The sequence below is a fragment of the Myxine glutinosa genome, chromosome 6, assembly GCF_964187855.1.
Source record: "Myxine glutinosa chromosome 6, kmMyxGlut1.1, whole genome shotgun sequence".
Lineage (NCBI taxonomy): Eukaryota > Metazoa > Chordata > Myxini > Myxiniformes > Myxinidae > Myxine > Myxine glutinosa.
The window spans coordinates 73,781,647-73,798,064 of NC_136266.1; the positions used below are offsets into that span (position 1 = coordinate 73,781,647).

Here is a 16,418-nt window from a genome sequence, read left to right on the forward strand (position 1 = left end):
TTGATGTGTAAAGTAGATGTTTATGGGTAGTGTTGTGTTTTGTGGATACAGTAAGGGGTAAGGGAGGGGCAATGTAGGTTACCTGGTGGGGGGGGGGGTACGGTAGGAACGTACCTGTCTCACCTGGTTCCCATGTGCCCCTAGTGTGCATTACCTGGTATTGCGTGCACTTTTGCGCCCTTACCACCTTACTCACTTGTTTTCTTTTGTCTCCCACCTCCGAGGATCTGGCTTTGGGGCAGAGAGAGAGGAGAGAGAGGTGCTGGCTCTGCAGTTGTGGGCCTGTACTTTCGCTGCTTGCTGCCTGGATCGATACACCATATGGACCGCAATTTTTGTGGCCGCCCACCATGGACCGCAGTTCTTTTGCGGGCAAGCACCACCCGTGGATGGACCTCTGGGTCAACGTGGCACCTATGCCATACAGGTGAACCACTTATAGTTGGCCCCCCCTGACGGCCACAATTTAGAAATGGACGCGGTTGGCGCCTTTCTTTATTCCTAAAGAAGCCAGAAGGCCAAGAGAAGGCAAGACCAGCGGCAGAACATCGGCCGGCTGCGACACCACCGGTGACTATGAACACTTTATTGGTGCACCGGATGGTGCTGACTGTATGTATGGGGTGGTGCTTTTGGTGCTTGGATGGGGTGCTCTGCACATTATTAAAGGCCGTAGGGCCACAGAGCACTCGTGGGTTGGTGTATCGATGCTGGCATGCGTGCTCTCTCTATGCATAACATCTGCATGTGTTCCTCAAAGAACAGGTCCTGGATCGTAGTGTAAATAGCAGTCTTGTGTAAATAATGCTCCCTACCGGCTGTATGTTTAGTTTGAGAATGCTTTCCGCGATTCGGTTATCCTGTGGGTGTGTTTCTGTTAGGAGAAGGGTGCAACGTCGCAGGGGGACATATTTACTCATTTGTGAACATCTGTAAAACTGTCGCACTCAGGGTTGAGTTAATAGTAGAGTGAACTACATCTGAGTGCCACACTAACGTAGGTAAAAATTTATCGGGTCGGGACGCCCCGAGGTAGAGAAGGGTGCAATGTTGCGGATATGAGATTGGCCTCCATCCATATCCGCTTGTAAATATTCCCCTATTTCCTCCATACTTCCCAACTATCCCCAATCCCCCATTCCCTAGTCCCATTTTCTGTAAACAACACTCTGTAGACCCGACCTTCCCCTATTTCCCCCATTAAATGTCGCATCCAGGTCCACCGCATCTCACGTAGACAACTATAGGACATCTTGCTAGTTATTCTTAGTCTATGTCAGTTAAGGACTCGTTTCCATTAATTCTGACTCTTCGTTGCACCAGAATGTGATTGTATGGCACCGTTAGGAAGTTTAGGACCTCCCAATACCTCCCCGCAGCTCTTCCTCATGGTTCAGCAACAACAACAACAACAACAGCAACAACAACGGCGGCGGCGCGGGGAGTGCGCGTCCTCACTCCGGCTTGGTCAGCCGCCATCGAACGTGTGCTCGACGGGGTTACCACGTAGGGGCTCGCTGTCAGCTCCTCGTCAAGGGCGGAGCCCGGTAACCCCCCGCACCCAATAGAAGCGGCGGACCGATCCCACCTGGGGTGGAGCTAACGAGCCGAGGGCGTGTCACTCCCCGTTGAGCATGCGCAGGAAGAGGGAGGTGACGTCAGATGCGCGCTGGACTTGAAGGACGAGAGACGCCACCTCCGAGCGCTGCAATACCTCCCCGCATCTCTGGACCGGACCGTGCTTGATTCTGCCCCTGAGCCAAGGTGCACCTTGTGCTATCGACTGCCTGTCCTTCCCTGCCATCAATCCCTGTGTAAGTCAGTCTTGTTCCGTTTGTCTGTGGTCTGTCTGGGTTAGATAAGATTGTGTCTAAGTGCCTATCTCTTCTGTGCTTTACCTCTTACCTTGTAATCTACCCCTCTTCTGCACCACCAATTATATCCTCCTCCGGAGGTCTTGAGAACTGTACCCCTTGTGTCGTTTCATTTATCCCAGCCGTTGTGTCCTTTCCTTCATTGATTTAGCATCGCGCGATTTGGTCAACGTCGGGTGGAATCGGGTAAACTGTGCGAACACGGCGGCCATTCCGCTCGGCCCATCATAACATCTTAATCCGTGTGTCCGTAACAATATATATATATATATATATATATATATATATATATATTTGTATGTATAGTATTTATATCCTGCCTGACTACATATCTCAGGGGTAGCCTACTCCCTTTTGAGCTGTCCAGTGGGATTTGATTCCTGACCTACCTGTAAGATCATTCTTGTACCTCACAAAAAGTATGTTTTTTTAACTGGTGGATGTAAAAAAAAAACCTATCAAAAGAGTAGGCCATTGCATGAAGGTACCCTGGACATATCACAAATTTCTGCCCGATGGAGCAATAGCGTATCAGCGAGACATCTGTCCTTCGATGATGAAGCAACACGCTGACAAAATTCAGAATGGAACCTTGGTCAAATATGCATTTGCTAGATATTGAAGAGTCCTAAAATGTGTGGAATATGAGCTAAGGTTATGGACAGGAAGTTTTACAATAACAATAACAACATCGACAAAAAATAATTTGCGGTATCTTACTATAATTCACCAAATGTCCGTCCATCTGTCTGTCTGTCCGTCTGTCTGTCCGTCCGTCTGTCCGTCCGTCCGTCCGTTCGAAGTTACCGCAAAAACGGCTGAAACGATTGCAACGATATTTTGGGTGGGTAATCCTGGGATCCCCTGGAGTAAAATAGGCTATATTGTTTTTCCAATTTCAGCTTTGGCCTCCAGCATTTTCAGGTTTGGACTCTCGCATAACGTTCGCTTCGCATCGCAGTGACGGCGAGCACCAACATGGCGGCTGTAAGATTAACGTGTATGTACATCTGATTACTTGATAAACGTACCAGAGAAAACAAATCGTTTGGGCAATGGGCTCTCCAATATTCGATGTGATCACGGTTTGAATTACATAACGTAACGTTTGTGACGATGTTTTCATTGTGACGATGTTTTCATTGTGACGATGTTGTGACGATGTTTGCGTTCACGGTAGTGTTTGATGTGACGGTGTGAACGTAATTTCGTAATGTTTTTCGTTTTTATTTTCGTAATCGTTTAATTTGATGTTTCATGAATGATGAATAATGTTTAATGATCATCAAATGAATGAATGAATGAATGAATGTAATGAATAATGCCATGGCGTCACGTTGGCAGCAGTGACAATATAAAAATGTTTGCCAAGAACTTCAAAGAGAGAAAAGGAACTTTTATCAGCAATGTCGTGTATCCTGAAGTTCTAAGCTGAAGAGGAGGTACCGTACAAAATCATTCCATTTTTTTTCCTAAAGAAAAGCGTACAGTTGATATCACGATTTGAAACACGATGGAATAATATTTACCGATATGAACAGTGATGTGGCTTTTTAAATTGAAATTCTACAAATACTGTTTAGATTTTGATGATTTGCGTGTGATATTTAACGGATGTTTATATAAATCGTTTAATCATTTGCGCCTCCCAATTGAAGCCCCGCCCTTAGGGTGGGTACCGTTGCTCGTTAGTATTATGTCATTCATGAAAATGAAGAAAAACATGTACACAAAAATATGACAAAAGTGTATGTCGACATTTCACCTGGGACTGCTGGATTCCGTGACCATGTCCAAGTATTTGTCGTGGATCTCCGGGGAGTCTGAGGTGGTGGAGACCCAATGGGAACTGTGATGCAAATCGCTGTGCCACTCCAGAGTTGGAGGTTTGCTGTCTTTTTTCTGTACTTCATGAGATGCTGGAAACATATAGCATAAAACTAGTCTTCATATCAAGGTTTCACTATGACCAGCAGTTGTACACCTTTAAAATATCAGGACAGGTGCTTCAGTTTTACTATATTCAATAGTCTTGGTGGTGGTTTGTGGAGTTGCCAGTGAGCCTGGCACAACTACAGGAACATCAATGAAGTGGTTTAAGTGCATCATTGAAGGGACAAGAACAAATAGGTCATCAGACAAGTGGAAAGTGATAATACAAACGCAGCCTTTGAAATTGGCTTTTTGAAAACTCACACCCAATATTTATTTGTGCTGATTAAGTATTTCGTGCAAATAACCTTAAGGAGTAGATAACAGGAAAATGACCTGAATACCCAAAAGAACAAGAACAGCAATCTTTAACGTCGTGACGTCGACCGACATGCCCCCGCCCACATCATTACATCATTATATATACTTGTCCCCATTATATATATACTTGTCCCAAGTTTGATGCAAATCCCTTCAGCTGTTCTCAATTACCACATTTTTACCTGAAATGACCCTGACCTTTTATGCCGAAATCGAATCAGTTCATCATAATATATACTTGTACCAAGTTGGGTCAAAATCACATCACTGGTTCACAAGTTATCACAGTAACAGAATTTTTTTTTTTTACCTAAAGTGACCTCTGACCTTTGACTTCCTGTCCCCATAATATATTCCGTTTATCTTTGCATTTTAATATATACTTGTACCAAATTTGCTCAAAATCTCATCACCGGTTTACAATTTTTTTATGTTGAAGGTTTTAGGCATGGACTATATTGCCCTCATCGAGGCCAGGCCTTAAATAAAATAGAAGAAAAGTGTATGATGTTTGTTTGCGAGAAAGAGAGATTAAAGCCAGCCCGGTAGCTGTAGTTTGAGTGAGACAGAGAGTAAGACCAGCAATCCTGACATGGAGAGTGTAAGATGGTTCACTTTAACACTCCTAAGTCTGAACGGTAGTACTACCCTGAGCGGTTGCTGTCTACAACTGACTAACTAAAAAACCGGTCCAAAACGGATGGGTGTATTTTAGGAGACACCATCTCTGTACTGGATGGCCGTTGGCTCCCAAAGGGAGCTCATCCGCCCTTAAACAGGTATTATTTTTAGTCCTGCAGGGTGTCACAGTCACCCTCTCCACTGTCGAGCTAGTGAGGGTATAGTCAGGTTCACTATGTTTTTTCGTTCAAAATTTTGGTAGATTAGCAAAACTATACATTTTTTGAATATTCAGAGCATGAGGAATCCAAAAATTAATGTTTACATTTGCGTAGACACCTTTGCGAAAATGACACTCAGGACAGTGATGAAGATCTGTAAAAGCATATTCCTGAACGGTATAGACCTCGTAGATCCTGTGTATAGGACTTATAGTTCAATCTGATACTACCTATAACTTCCTATAACAACCTATAACTTCAAAGGACTTGCAATATCATGTATTATGTAATACAGTTATTTCACAAATATAAAGACAATGGTTTTCAATTACCTTTGTTTGTTGCTTTTCTATAATCCTGAGCACTATTTTGAGGCCTTTATTGGATTCCTTGACCCAGAAAACATAGGATTAGCATATTTAATTAAGTCTCTAAGTTGACTAGAAGCCGAGATCGCGCAAAATATGTATTTTATGGCGGCCATTTTCAAAATCCAAAATGGCGGCCATGCAGGTGTCTGTGCAAATGCCAACATTGATTTTCAGATTCTCCATGCTCTGAAGATTCCAAAAATGTATAGTTTTGCTAATCCCAAAATTTTGAAAGAAATTATATTTGTTAACATAGTGAACCTGACTAGTAGTCGGTTTAGTTGCAGACTACCCGACCATGCAGCAGGTAGTTACATGTTACCAGTGGCAGTCAAGAGACTGACCTGACAGATTTAGCTCGGTAACAACATTTTTACCTAACGGAACCTTTGGCCTTTGACCTCATAATCTATTCAATTCACCTTTACATCATTATACATACTTTACCAAGTTTGACTTAAATCCCTTCAGCCGTTCTTAAGTTATCACGGCAACGCAAATCTATCACGGATGAATGTATGGTTATGATTTTAATCTCCAATGTATTGTTCCAAGGGATCTTGAATCCACCGTAGATTTGGTATCAAATCAGGGAACTTCTCTTTGGAGTCTATGTGAGAGACCGCATATGGTCACAGGAGACAATACAGACTTTGAAGACTCTTCTCAATAAGGGTAGTTACCATCTATAGTGAAAATAGACAGCAATTTCATTAATATATATATATATATATATCCAAATCATTACATGCAGACAAACCTCTCGCTGGACTCAGACTCTCTGTGGGTCTGAAGGAGACCTTGACAGCCTCGCATCCCATTTTCCCTCTCGCATCTTCTCCAACATTCTTCTCGTATGGTGCAAATTCTCTCTGCCCGACAATGTGAATTTCCTGGAAACGATTGTTGTCTAGTAAATGGAAATAGACTGCACCTAATAATGCCGAAAGTGCACCATTTGTATCCAAAATCTCAATTCATGTAATAGCAAGGTGATGGGTGATAGAAGGGAACATATTGAGAGTGTGGTGGTGGGACCACACGACACAAACAAGCAGGTGGTGAATGAAATGGGAAAAGAGGAGAGTAGAGAATAAATATCATAACCTAGGGGTAGGGGGAGGGGGGGGCAGAATAAAAGATGGAAGATGAGAAGAGGTGGCATGGCCTAGAGGTAAACGTGCTCCTCTCTGAGCTATGTAGCCTGAGTTTGAATCGCGACCCAGCCATAAGGTGTCATCCTGGTGTTTTGCAGGAAAGATGATTCATCAATGTGTGTGGCGTCCCTCAGATGGACGTTAAACTGCGGTTCCTGTATTAGTTAGTGGACATTAAAGATCACACAGTATCCTTTGCGAAGAGTAGGCGATCTGTCGTTTACACCCTGAACAAATTACAAATTCCTGCTCTAACCAAGAGGGGGCACTGCATCAGCAGCATAGGCAGGCTCCCAGCAAATTATACTACTCAAAGTTTTGTGCTGCATAGAAAAGGAAGAATACGAGGTGGAATTCCACTGATATGTTAAAGTCCTGGAGAGAATAGTGGGATTATAATGACTCAGGGAGGAGGTTCCACAGGTAGGAGAAAAGAGAAATAGAGAAGTGGAGCTGAACAGTAAGCCTGGACTTTGTGAGGTTAACCCTAAAATGCAGTTCTAATAAAAGAAGAATGTTATATTGCAGTACATCATGCGGTGTAGGTCAAGGCACTATGTGTAACTGATGATGGATAAATGACGTCATTGCTCAAAACAGAAGGAAACAGCAATACCTGTTGTTGTCTGATTTCCTGGGACCTCTGCTGCCATTCCAGTCTTACTGATGTTTCCTTAGTGTTGATGTGCCTAACTACTCGCTCCTTCCACCCATGATCCTCCTGTTTAGACCTATATGAATATCCGTAAGAATGAGAAATAAACTGCGGTTATCTTGACAGTGCTTCAGTAAATATTTTAATGAGATAGAAATTCATAAATCCGATTTGACTAAAATAAGATCATTTTGATGTGACATTGTATGTATTGCCTTTTGTAGCTCGTCACAGTATCTACTGGACTTGTTCTTGGTTGCTGTGCGTTGCTCAAGGGAAGTTTTGGAAGAGACTGCAGTTGCTGCTTTCTGGTGTCGACCATCTTTTCTCTTGTTTTAAGGCCTTTCCTCCATGGACACGTCGTTTCAGCAGGGACCGAGACGTGTACAGATTGTTCAGCGGAGCTGTCAGTTTTCTGCTTTGAATCTGCATCAGACAAATGTTGTTTTATGCGCTTTTGATTTAAAAAAAAAAAGACAAAAGGAAAAGCACAGACCTGTGATGCATGAATAAAATAAAGAATATTCAAAGAGAAAATAATGTTTTGCATGGATAGAAACACAATAGGTTAATTCGTTTTGCTCAAAGTGTAATGTGTGATCATTCACGTTTTTAGTTTTCAATATATAAGTAATATATAATTTAAATGAAAATATATAAATTTTGAATTTATGTAAATGACTTATTAGAGTTGGTAGGATAACTTACAGATGTATGCACACTCACCTCTGAGCTGCTTAGCCTGGGTTCAAATCCCGGCCCAGCTATAAACCTCCATCCTTGTGTTTTGCAGGCAGGATGATAGGATGATTCATCAGTGTGTGTGTGTGTGTGTGTGTGTGTGTGTGTGTGTGTGTGTGTGTGTGTGTGTGTGTGTGTGTGTGTGTGTGTGTGTGTGTGTGTGTGTGTGTGTGTGTGTGCCATCGATCAGATATACCTTAAGCCAAGGAGGGTTCCATCCACTAGCATTAGTTGATGGATGTTAGAGATCCCACGTTGTCGATCATGAAGAGCAGACAGGCTATCTATCACCAAGGCCCTGAACAAATTACAAATTCCTACCCTGACTGACTGTTGGCAAGGCAACGGCAAACCAACCAGGATAACCCTTTGCCCAGAAACGACTTTGGTAGCATCGATGCTCCTTGTTGTACACCGCTCCTTTCCTATGCCGTCTCCAGATGCTGCATGACGTCATTGCCGGGCACCATAGCGGGCTTGGCAATGATGCTCGCTGAAAGGGAGTACTCAGTTTTCACTCCGGTTGTTTGTTGTATTGTTTTCTTGTTTGTCCTGGCGATATCTCAGTCATCCTTTGAGCTAGAAAGCTAAAATTTCAGCACAATAGTGAGCAAGTACTTTGGCAAAAACTGTATTATTAAAATATATATTAATTAATTATTTACTTAGTTATTATTGTTTAATTAAGTACTTTTTTTTTTTCTTTCTCATCTGGGCAATATCTCAGGCACCTTTTGAGTTAGGAAGCTGATATTTGGACATGACAATTGACCAAGTGATTTGGCTGTAAAGGATATTTTTGATTTATTGATTAATCAAATAATCAATTAGTTATTGAATTATTCGATTTACGACTTGATTAATTTAAAAAAAAAAAGTTACAGATTCGAATAAAATGGTGGTGGTTCAGATAGATATTCTATTAGCCAATTGAACAATAATTTAATTATTTTATGATTATTATTTATTTATTTTCGTTATTAATCACCTATTTATTTTCTTTCTCTTCTGGGGAATATCGCAGGCACCTTTTGAGCTAGGAAGCTGATATTCGGGCACGACAGTGACCAAGTCATGTGGCTATAAAGGATATTTTTGATTTATTGATTAATCAAGTAATCGATTAATCATTTATTAATAATTAGTCAATTAATCAATTAATTAATTATTTTTTTGATTAATAACTGATTTAATTAATTTTCAAAAAGTTACAACTTCAGATGAAACACTGGTGGTTGAGGCATGCTATTAGCCAATTGATTAAGAAATTATTTTACGATTATTTTTTATTGATTTTAATTACGCAATTAATCAATCAATTATTGTACACCTCTCCTGCCACTACCGTCTCTATGTGCTGCATGGCGGTATCGCCGGGTGCCGAAGGTGCCCTGACAATACTGCGCTGTCGAATATTTATTTATTTGGCATGGGGCGGTGTACTTTGAATGTATTTGTACTTGTTTGGTACATTTGATTGAGTGAAATGCCTTGTTATACTTTTTATTGGTGTAACTTGGACTATTGTGAGTATTTCATTCATATAACATTTCAAACACCCCATACACAATAGTATCATTATGTTATGTTCGTAAAATAATAATAGGAATAATAGGGGAATAAGGTGGCCTATTACTGATGCCATCTGAGCACCTGGCTCATGATGTAGAGAACCCAGGTTCAATCTTTCTGCCATGTGCATGTTCATAGTGTACTTGTTAGTGTTGCTGTTTCGTATGTAGCTTGCGGCTGCTGGTTGCGTCATTTTCTGGAAGTGTGACTGTGCGGTTCATGCAGAGCCCCTATTACCATTAACCTGGTACTCATTTCGCTGACCTCAGAAGGATGACAGGCTGAATCAACCCATCTGATGTGATTTCAATGGCACAACAGGGACTCAAACTCAAGACCCTAAGATCTTAAGCCAGCCACCTTAACCATTAAGCCAACACCGGGCTCACAGTGTACTAATGTGCTCGTAATTCAATTCAGGTGATAATTCAATAATTCAAGTGAAAGTACACTCGTGTTTACGAATGTGTATGTCCTGAACATGGTTTATGCACAAACTCCTCTATGAGTTTTAGATTAATGTAATTTAAAAGGTGTCAGACAGAAGTGGGATCGGCATCTTTGTTTGCAAATTATTCTCACAGTCATGTTTTTGACATTCAAACAATCTGTGCTACTCCATCCGTTGAAGGGAATTCAATAGAAATTAAAAAATAAATTCAAACCACTCCAACTAAACATTTAGCACATTGTTGGACATTAACATTCTTTTATTATCACCTGTGTCAGCCAAGTGATCAAATGATCTTCTACTTATCAAAGAGGAGTCTGTTGTTGCTAATTTTCTCCAAGCATGAAATGGTGACTCCATCGATGTCTTTCTGGCATCAGATTCTGCTCTTGTCCCTGGAACATGGTGTCCTTCCAACCCTTTGAATGCTTTTGCAGGACCTGTTTGAATGGGTCTTCCACCGACAAGACTTTTCTGCTGAGAGAATTGTTTTTGACTATACGTGACAGCGGAAGTGACCTGAGCAATGCTTGTGGTCACAAGTGAGGCACTGTGGACCTGTACATGAGAAAACAAATGAGAGAATGATGATAAAACTTTTGAAAACTAAATAAATTATTATTATTGCAAACTAAAACTCAATCCAACAAATAATGATTCCTCATTGTTTGTTAACCTAGATCCCAATAAAACGCCTACCCTCCCCCAACCCATTCCTTGTATACATCTATGTGTGAGTAATTAAACATGCTCTGCCTTGCAAACATATACACCTGCCAACTTGAGGCTGTACCTCGCTGGCTGTGACAGGCTGTGTCTGAAACCGAGGAAATGAACGCCGGTACCGCTGGACCAGAGTTTGTGGGCCACCCTTGCTGAGCTGAGTGAACAATGCCATCTTCTCAGCCAGGGTAAGTCGAGAGTTGTCTGGCTCTTCTTCTTCCTCCTCTCCACCCCTTCCTGGACCGGAATTATAAGTGGCCGGTGTTGTCTCGAACCTGCTGGAGAGCACCGTATAACGAATTATGAGAAACAGTTTGGCTTGCGATGTAATGATGCTTCAAAAAGGTACGAGACAGAAAAGAGCACAAAATAAAAATAATTTCCCCCCAATGTCATCTTTGTATTTCCCCCAGACAGACCCAGTGGACTATATAGAAGACACACCAACACCCTCCTCTTCCGGTTGCAGTGACCTTGCTGTGTGAGTAATGACAGTCAAAATAGGGTGCAGAGAATGCTTATTATATGTTATGTAACAAAAAGTGCAGAAGAAATGGGAAAACCTGATGCAGACAAAAAAGGCAGCCACCAATGTTGGATTTTTATTTTTATTTTTTATTTTTTGGATACAAGATCGAGGATTGTGTAAGAGCCAGCACATTAAACACACATTAGCACATAAAACGAAAAAAAACAGAAACGGACACATTAAACCATAAAGGGAGGGGGAGACAAGATGGTGAGAGAGAGGGAAGCACACAAGCACAACAGTAGAGAACAGGGACATGAGGAGATCTGTGGAAGGGAGAAGGCTGAGGGGGTGGGGGGAGGGGGGGGATGGGTACACGGTATAAAACAAATTGCATGAGAGAGACAGAGCAACAAATTGACACTACTAGGAATTTCAGGAATGAAGTCAGAGATTGAAAGAGGTGGATTTGGGGTGTATTAACTGGGGTAGAAACGATCAAGGTTTTGGATGGCGGAAGATAAAAGATGGTGGTGAACAGCTGCCTTGAAGACCTAGAGGGAGGAGTGGGATTGAAGAGTGTGGGATTTTGTTCTAGAGACTGGAGAAAAGAGGAATAAAAGAATGAAGGTGAGCAGAGAGTCTTGATTTTGGCAGTTTCACCAGAAGAGGGTTGCTGGCAGTTCTTGTGTGTTCTGCAGGAATATTTGGGGGACAGAGCACAGACAGAGCTGGGGGAGCTAGGCCAGAGAGGAGTCGGTAGAAGATAGAAAGACCACCAGCCTGCCTGCGGTGAGTGAGTGAAAGGCACTCACAATCAGCTTCATCGCGGGAGATTCCAATGATCCTGAAAGCTTTGGTTTCTGCAGCGTGAAGCCGAGGTAGGTGTGAGGCAGGAGCACCAGTCCAGAGGGCAGAGGAGTATTAGATCAAGCTGCGGATGAAAGCTTTGTATGTGGTGAGGAGCTCAGGTGTGCCAAGGAAGGACTTTGCACGACGGAGGATGCCCAGTCGGCGACTGGCTTTGGAGGCGAGCTTCGAAATGTGGTTTTCCCAGGAAAGATCATGGCTGATAATCTGGCCCAAAAGGCGTCTGGCCCAAAAGCTTGAGTGGCAGAACTTCCTCAGGAGGAATGTTGAGAAATTAGATGGGAGGGTTTTCCAGATGGTCTTTTCAGAGAGACATCGTAAAAGTGTGAGATTTGTTAGGATTGAAAGACATGTTCCACTTGTTTGACCAGTTTGTGATTTTGGCCAGGTCTGCAGAGAGTGAAGAGGTTGCTGCCTGCCGATCTGAGGGTTGAGATATGGAGCGGCAGAGAGTGGAGCCATCAGCAAAGAGATAGAGAGGATTTTCCAGAGTCAGAAAGATCATTGATGAAGACCAGAAAAAGCACAGGGTCCAGAACAATGCCTTGAGGAACTCCAGCCTGAACAGGAAGGGGAGATGAGAGAATTATATTCAGAGCCACATGTTGACGATGGGAGAGGAAGATCACAAGCCATGTGTGGAGATTTCCATGGATACCATCAGAGGAGAGTTTGGTGAGCAGGGCGGGGTGCGAGACCGTATGGAAGGCACGAGATATGTCAATGGAGACAGCTATGATTTCCTGTTTGGTGTTGAGGGCCTCCATCCATTGTTGAGACAGCAGATGCAGTATGTCCAGAGTAGAGTGACCTGGTCTGAATCTAAATTGATGATCAGAGATCAAGCCATTGGAGAAGAGGAAGGATTTAATATCAGAAGCGATGATAGATTCCATGACCTTGCTGATGATTGGAAGCAGGCTGACTGGTCTGTAGTGGCAAGGATCTGTTTTTGCACCTTTTTATGTAAAGCAGTAATGTTGGCTGATTTCCAAGCAGATGGTAGGTGATCTTGAGCAAAAGAGAGGGTGAAGAGAACAGAGAAAGGTTGAGATAGAGCGGAAGAGCAGGATTTTAGGATGCGTGGGCTGATGCTGTCTGGTCCAGTTGCCGAATCAGAGTCGAGGTTTGACAGAAAATTCTCCCCCTTCTCAGGAGAGAAGGACACAGAGTCTAGGAGCAGCTGGGTACGACTGGGTACGGTGGGTACAGAAAGAGACGGGTTTGGGACACAATATTTTGAGGCAAACACCGAGTTGAGGCATTTGGCTTTTTCACGAGCAGAGTCAGCTGTGTAGCCATTTGAGGTAAGGGAGGGGATGGAGGTGGAACAAACACCAGAAACAGATTTGACCAGACGCCACCAGGATTTTGAGGAGGGAGACAGATTTGAGAGCTCAGTGGATGTTGGAAAGCAGTGCTCACAGAGAATATTGGTTATCAAGAGACAAACATATTGATACAAAATACAGATTAGTTTAGTGAGCTCGGAATGCAGAGTTATGGAACTAAGTGAAAGGACACAGTTACACTTACCTGTTAAAGGCAAGGTAGATTGAAGGAATGCCACTGCAACTCTACTGTTCCCGACACATTAAATTTAATCACAAGGCTGTAAAAATAAATACACAGGACTCTTACTTTGAGTCTGCTGGTCGGCTGGGTTCCACCAAGGTTGGGACAGCGACGCGGGTTGCCCCACCATTCCTGCTCATCCCGAGTGTAAGCTGTCTGTTCACCGAACTTTGCACATGACCTACACAGCATATTGTCTTAAAGTCAATCCCTCAACTCAATGGCAGTATGATGGTGGTGGATAAAATAACAAGTTATTTTGAAGGACCATATCCATATTTATTGATGCAATGAATGGAGGGAGGATTGGGGGGGGGGGGAATGGGAAAGATAAGTGAGAACAGAGAGGATGGGAGAGAAAACAAGAGGAGGGTTAAGAATGGAGAAGATGTACGAGTGTTTGTGGAAGTGGAAGTGGAGGGATGGAGGGATGGGGGAGGGTGGAAGAGTGTATGGGGAACGGGGAACGGGGAACATGGGGATCGGGGTCCAAACCTCTTACTTGTCTAATAAGTAAGATCACCTTTTCTACTTATGATATTGCCTCAAGAAAGTATGAGTTAGGAATGAAACTGCTTGGGTTTATATTATTACGGGTTCAGCTGACCAGGTCCCGAAGGGCTTCTCGGACCCGCTTCCCGACCTGTGACCCTGAAGCTGACGGGCCGCAGATAACTATGTGGCATGGCGATTTGCTAAGCAACCACAGACGTCATCTGAGATAATCAATTTAATTAGGGTCTTTTCGTCTAAATCCCGCCTCATCTTTCCAGCAAATCAGTTCCCCCCAGATAACGCCTGCACTTCTCAATGGCACAATCCCTTCCAATCAGAACAGCTGAGCGATGCCGTCAGTTGGACGCTGACTAACGTCTGACGTAGCGAAACAGTGGGGCGAAACTACCATCTACTATTGACATACTATGTCTAACCAATGGGGAAAGAGACACTTGGGCAGGTTGGAAATGATTGGTCATGTTAACAAACAGGCATGTATTTACAAGCAATGCAGTGTCCCAAAAGAAAGTCTTACTTTAAATACATAAGCCCCTTAGACAGTCAACTTATCATGAAACTACAGACATAGGCGCCTCAGTAACCCTGGGAAATTAGACAAGTAAGAGGGATATCCAGAGAGAAGAGGAAGATGGGGCTTATTGAGACCCATCAGTCAAATCGTGAATGCAAATTAGCAACCCAGCCATGAAAGGGTCCAGAGTGCAATTGTTGATTGCTTTTGTGTGTTCCAGGTGAACGAATAGAAATAGTGACAGAAAGAGATGTTAGTGTAAGTCAGTGTGTGTCCGCCAGCATGTCCAGGCAAAGACTCCATGGCTTATCCGCTCGCTCTGTGGCTGGCTCGTTCTCTCCCAGCAGAGCCCATTCATGTGGAGACTCTCATTCACATGGCTCACTCTTCGTGGACTCTGTCTGGCTCTTGTTATTCCCTGGATGCACACAGCCCTATGTTCACCCTCAGATTCACAGCTTATAAAGTCCTCGGAGAGGCATGGTCGAAGGACCTAGCGCAACTTGTTTCTCATGGGTGGTGCCTTCCCATTGGTGCAGTCCTGTTGTGCTGCGCTCATTGGTTGAGCCCATGGTACCTCAGTGCAGGCACCACACAGGACCGAGAAGCATCCAAGCCCTTTGCTGCAGATACAGTGCAGGACCAAGTGGCACCAAGCATTATAATGGGTCCAATTGGTAACGTGGCTTGTGTAGGTGTAATGTTGGTTTTGTAACATGTACTGTATTGTTTGTGTGTATGGATATACTGCAAAGAGGTGCGGAGAAGGAGAGAGGGATTAAAAAATATGAGGGTGAAGATAGGAAGAGAGGGTATCTAGAAAAGGAAGAGTTACAAAGGAAATTTGAACCTCCTACACAAACACAACACATTTCCATGTCCACTGGTATGAGGGGAGAGATAATCTAACGAAACATAACACTACGGATATATCTAAATTCCAGGGTTCCTTCATGTGTTGGATGTAACTCTCTGGGGTATTCCAAAAACCGCAACAATATCATTAGTATACAGTTGCAACATGAAGGAGATAATTAATATGCTAATATCAAAATAAGGCACTTTGTCACTAAATCTTGAGAAACCTTCACCAAACACATCAGGAGTTAGCTTAGCAAAGACAGGATAGCAAAGTTTGTGGTGACCTCATCACTGAGCTGTCTATTCTGGGTTGGGTCCGAATGGCATTATACTCAAATAAAAATATTTGTTGAGAATATTGAGTATTGTGGCTCGTTGAGTATTGAAAATTATAAAATTGAAAAATTAATTTCGTTATCTGGGTTATCTGGGCGTTATCTGGGGGGAACTGATTTGCTGGAAAGATGAGGCGGGATTTAGACGAAAAGACCCGAATAAAAATTGAAAAAATAGAAAAAATAAATTGAGTATTGAAAATATTGAGTTGAGATTTTTTAAATCTCAACTCAAAAACAAAAAAAAACAAAAAAAATATTTCCTTCTCTGTTCTTATTCGTTGTTCTTATTTGTTCGTTCGTTCTTCATGTTTCACCCCCATTTCCCCAGATAGTTTTCACTGTTAAACTTTAAAATGTTTAAACTTTCCCCTGAAGTACTGTATTCTGTCATGTATTATAACACCTTTTTCTTCTTCTTCTTTAAATGTTTGCTTTCGACTTGCTCACCAAATCTATTCATTCCAAAAAAAAATTCCATCTCTTACAGTACCTCTTTCATACATTCCCTAAACTCTCCTGCTCTCCACCAACCCCCCCCCCCCCCCCCCCCCTCCAGCATCCTCAAACTTATTTTTGACTCGAAGGTCACAAGAAACTCATTTTGCAATAAATGTTCGTTTCCCATTAATCGTACAC

General features: G+C 42.7%; 1 protein-coding gene across 13 annotated transcripts in view; it reads right to left on the reverse strand.

Moving 5' to 3' along the window:
• The window catches only part of LOC137429976 (supervillin), a 205,371-nt gene that overhangs the window by 57,674 nt on the left and 131,279 nt on the right, over positions 1 to 16,418 (reverse strand). For 8 of the 13 annotated variants that reach the window (XM_078780012.1, XM_078780018.1, XM_078780013.1 and 5 more), the window contains 7 exons: positions 13,620 to 13,734; positions 10,710 to 10,917; positions 10,186 to 10,474; positions 7,368 to 7,578; positions 7,114 to 7,228; positions 6,101 to 6,233; positions 3,640 to 3,793 (listed from right to left, as the gene is read on the reverse strand). In XM_078780012.1, coding sequence (XP_078636138.1) covers positions 3,640 to 3,793; positions 6,101 to 6,233; positions 7,114 to 7,228; positions 7,368 to 7,578; positions 10,186 to 10,474; positions 10,710 to 10,917; positions 13,620 to 13,734 — 1,225 coding nt within the window. The remainder of the gene's footprint in view (positions 1 to 3,639; positions 3,794 to 6,100; positions 6,234 to 7,113; positions 7,229 to 7,367; positions 7,579 to 10,185; positions 10,475 to 10,709; positions 10,918 to 13,619; positions 13,735 to 16,418) is intronic. The other 5 variants (XM_078780015.1, XM_078780019.1, XM_078780011.1 and 2 more) reach the window with 1 other exon arrangement.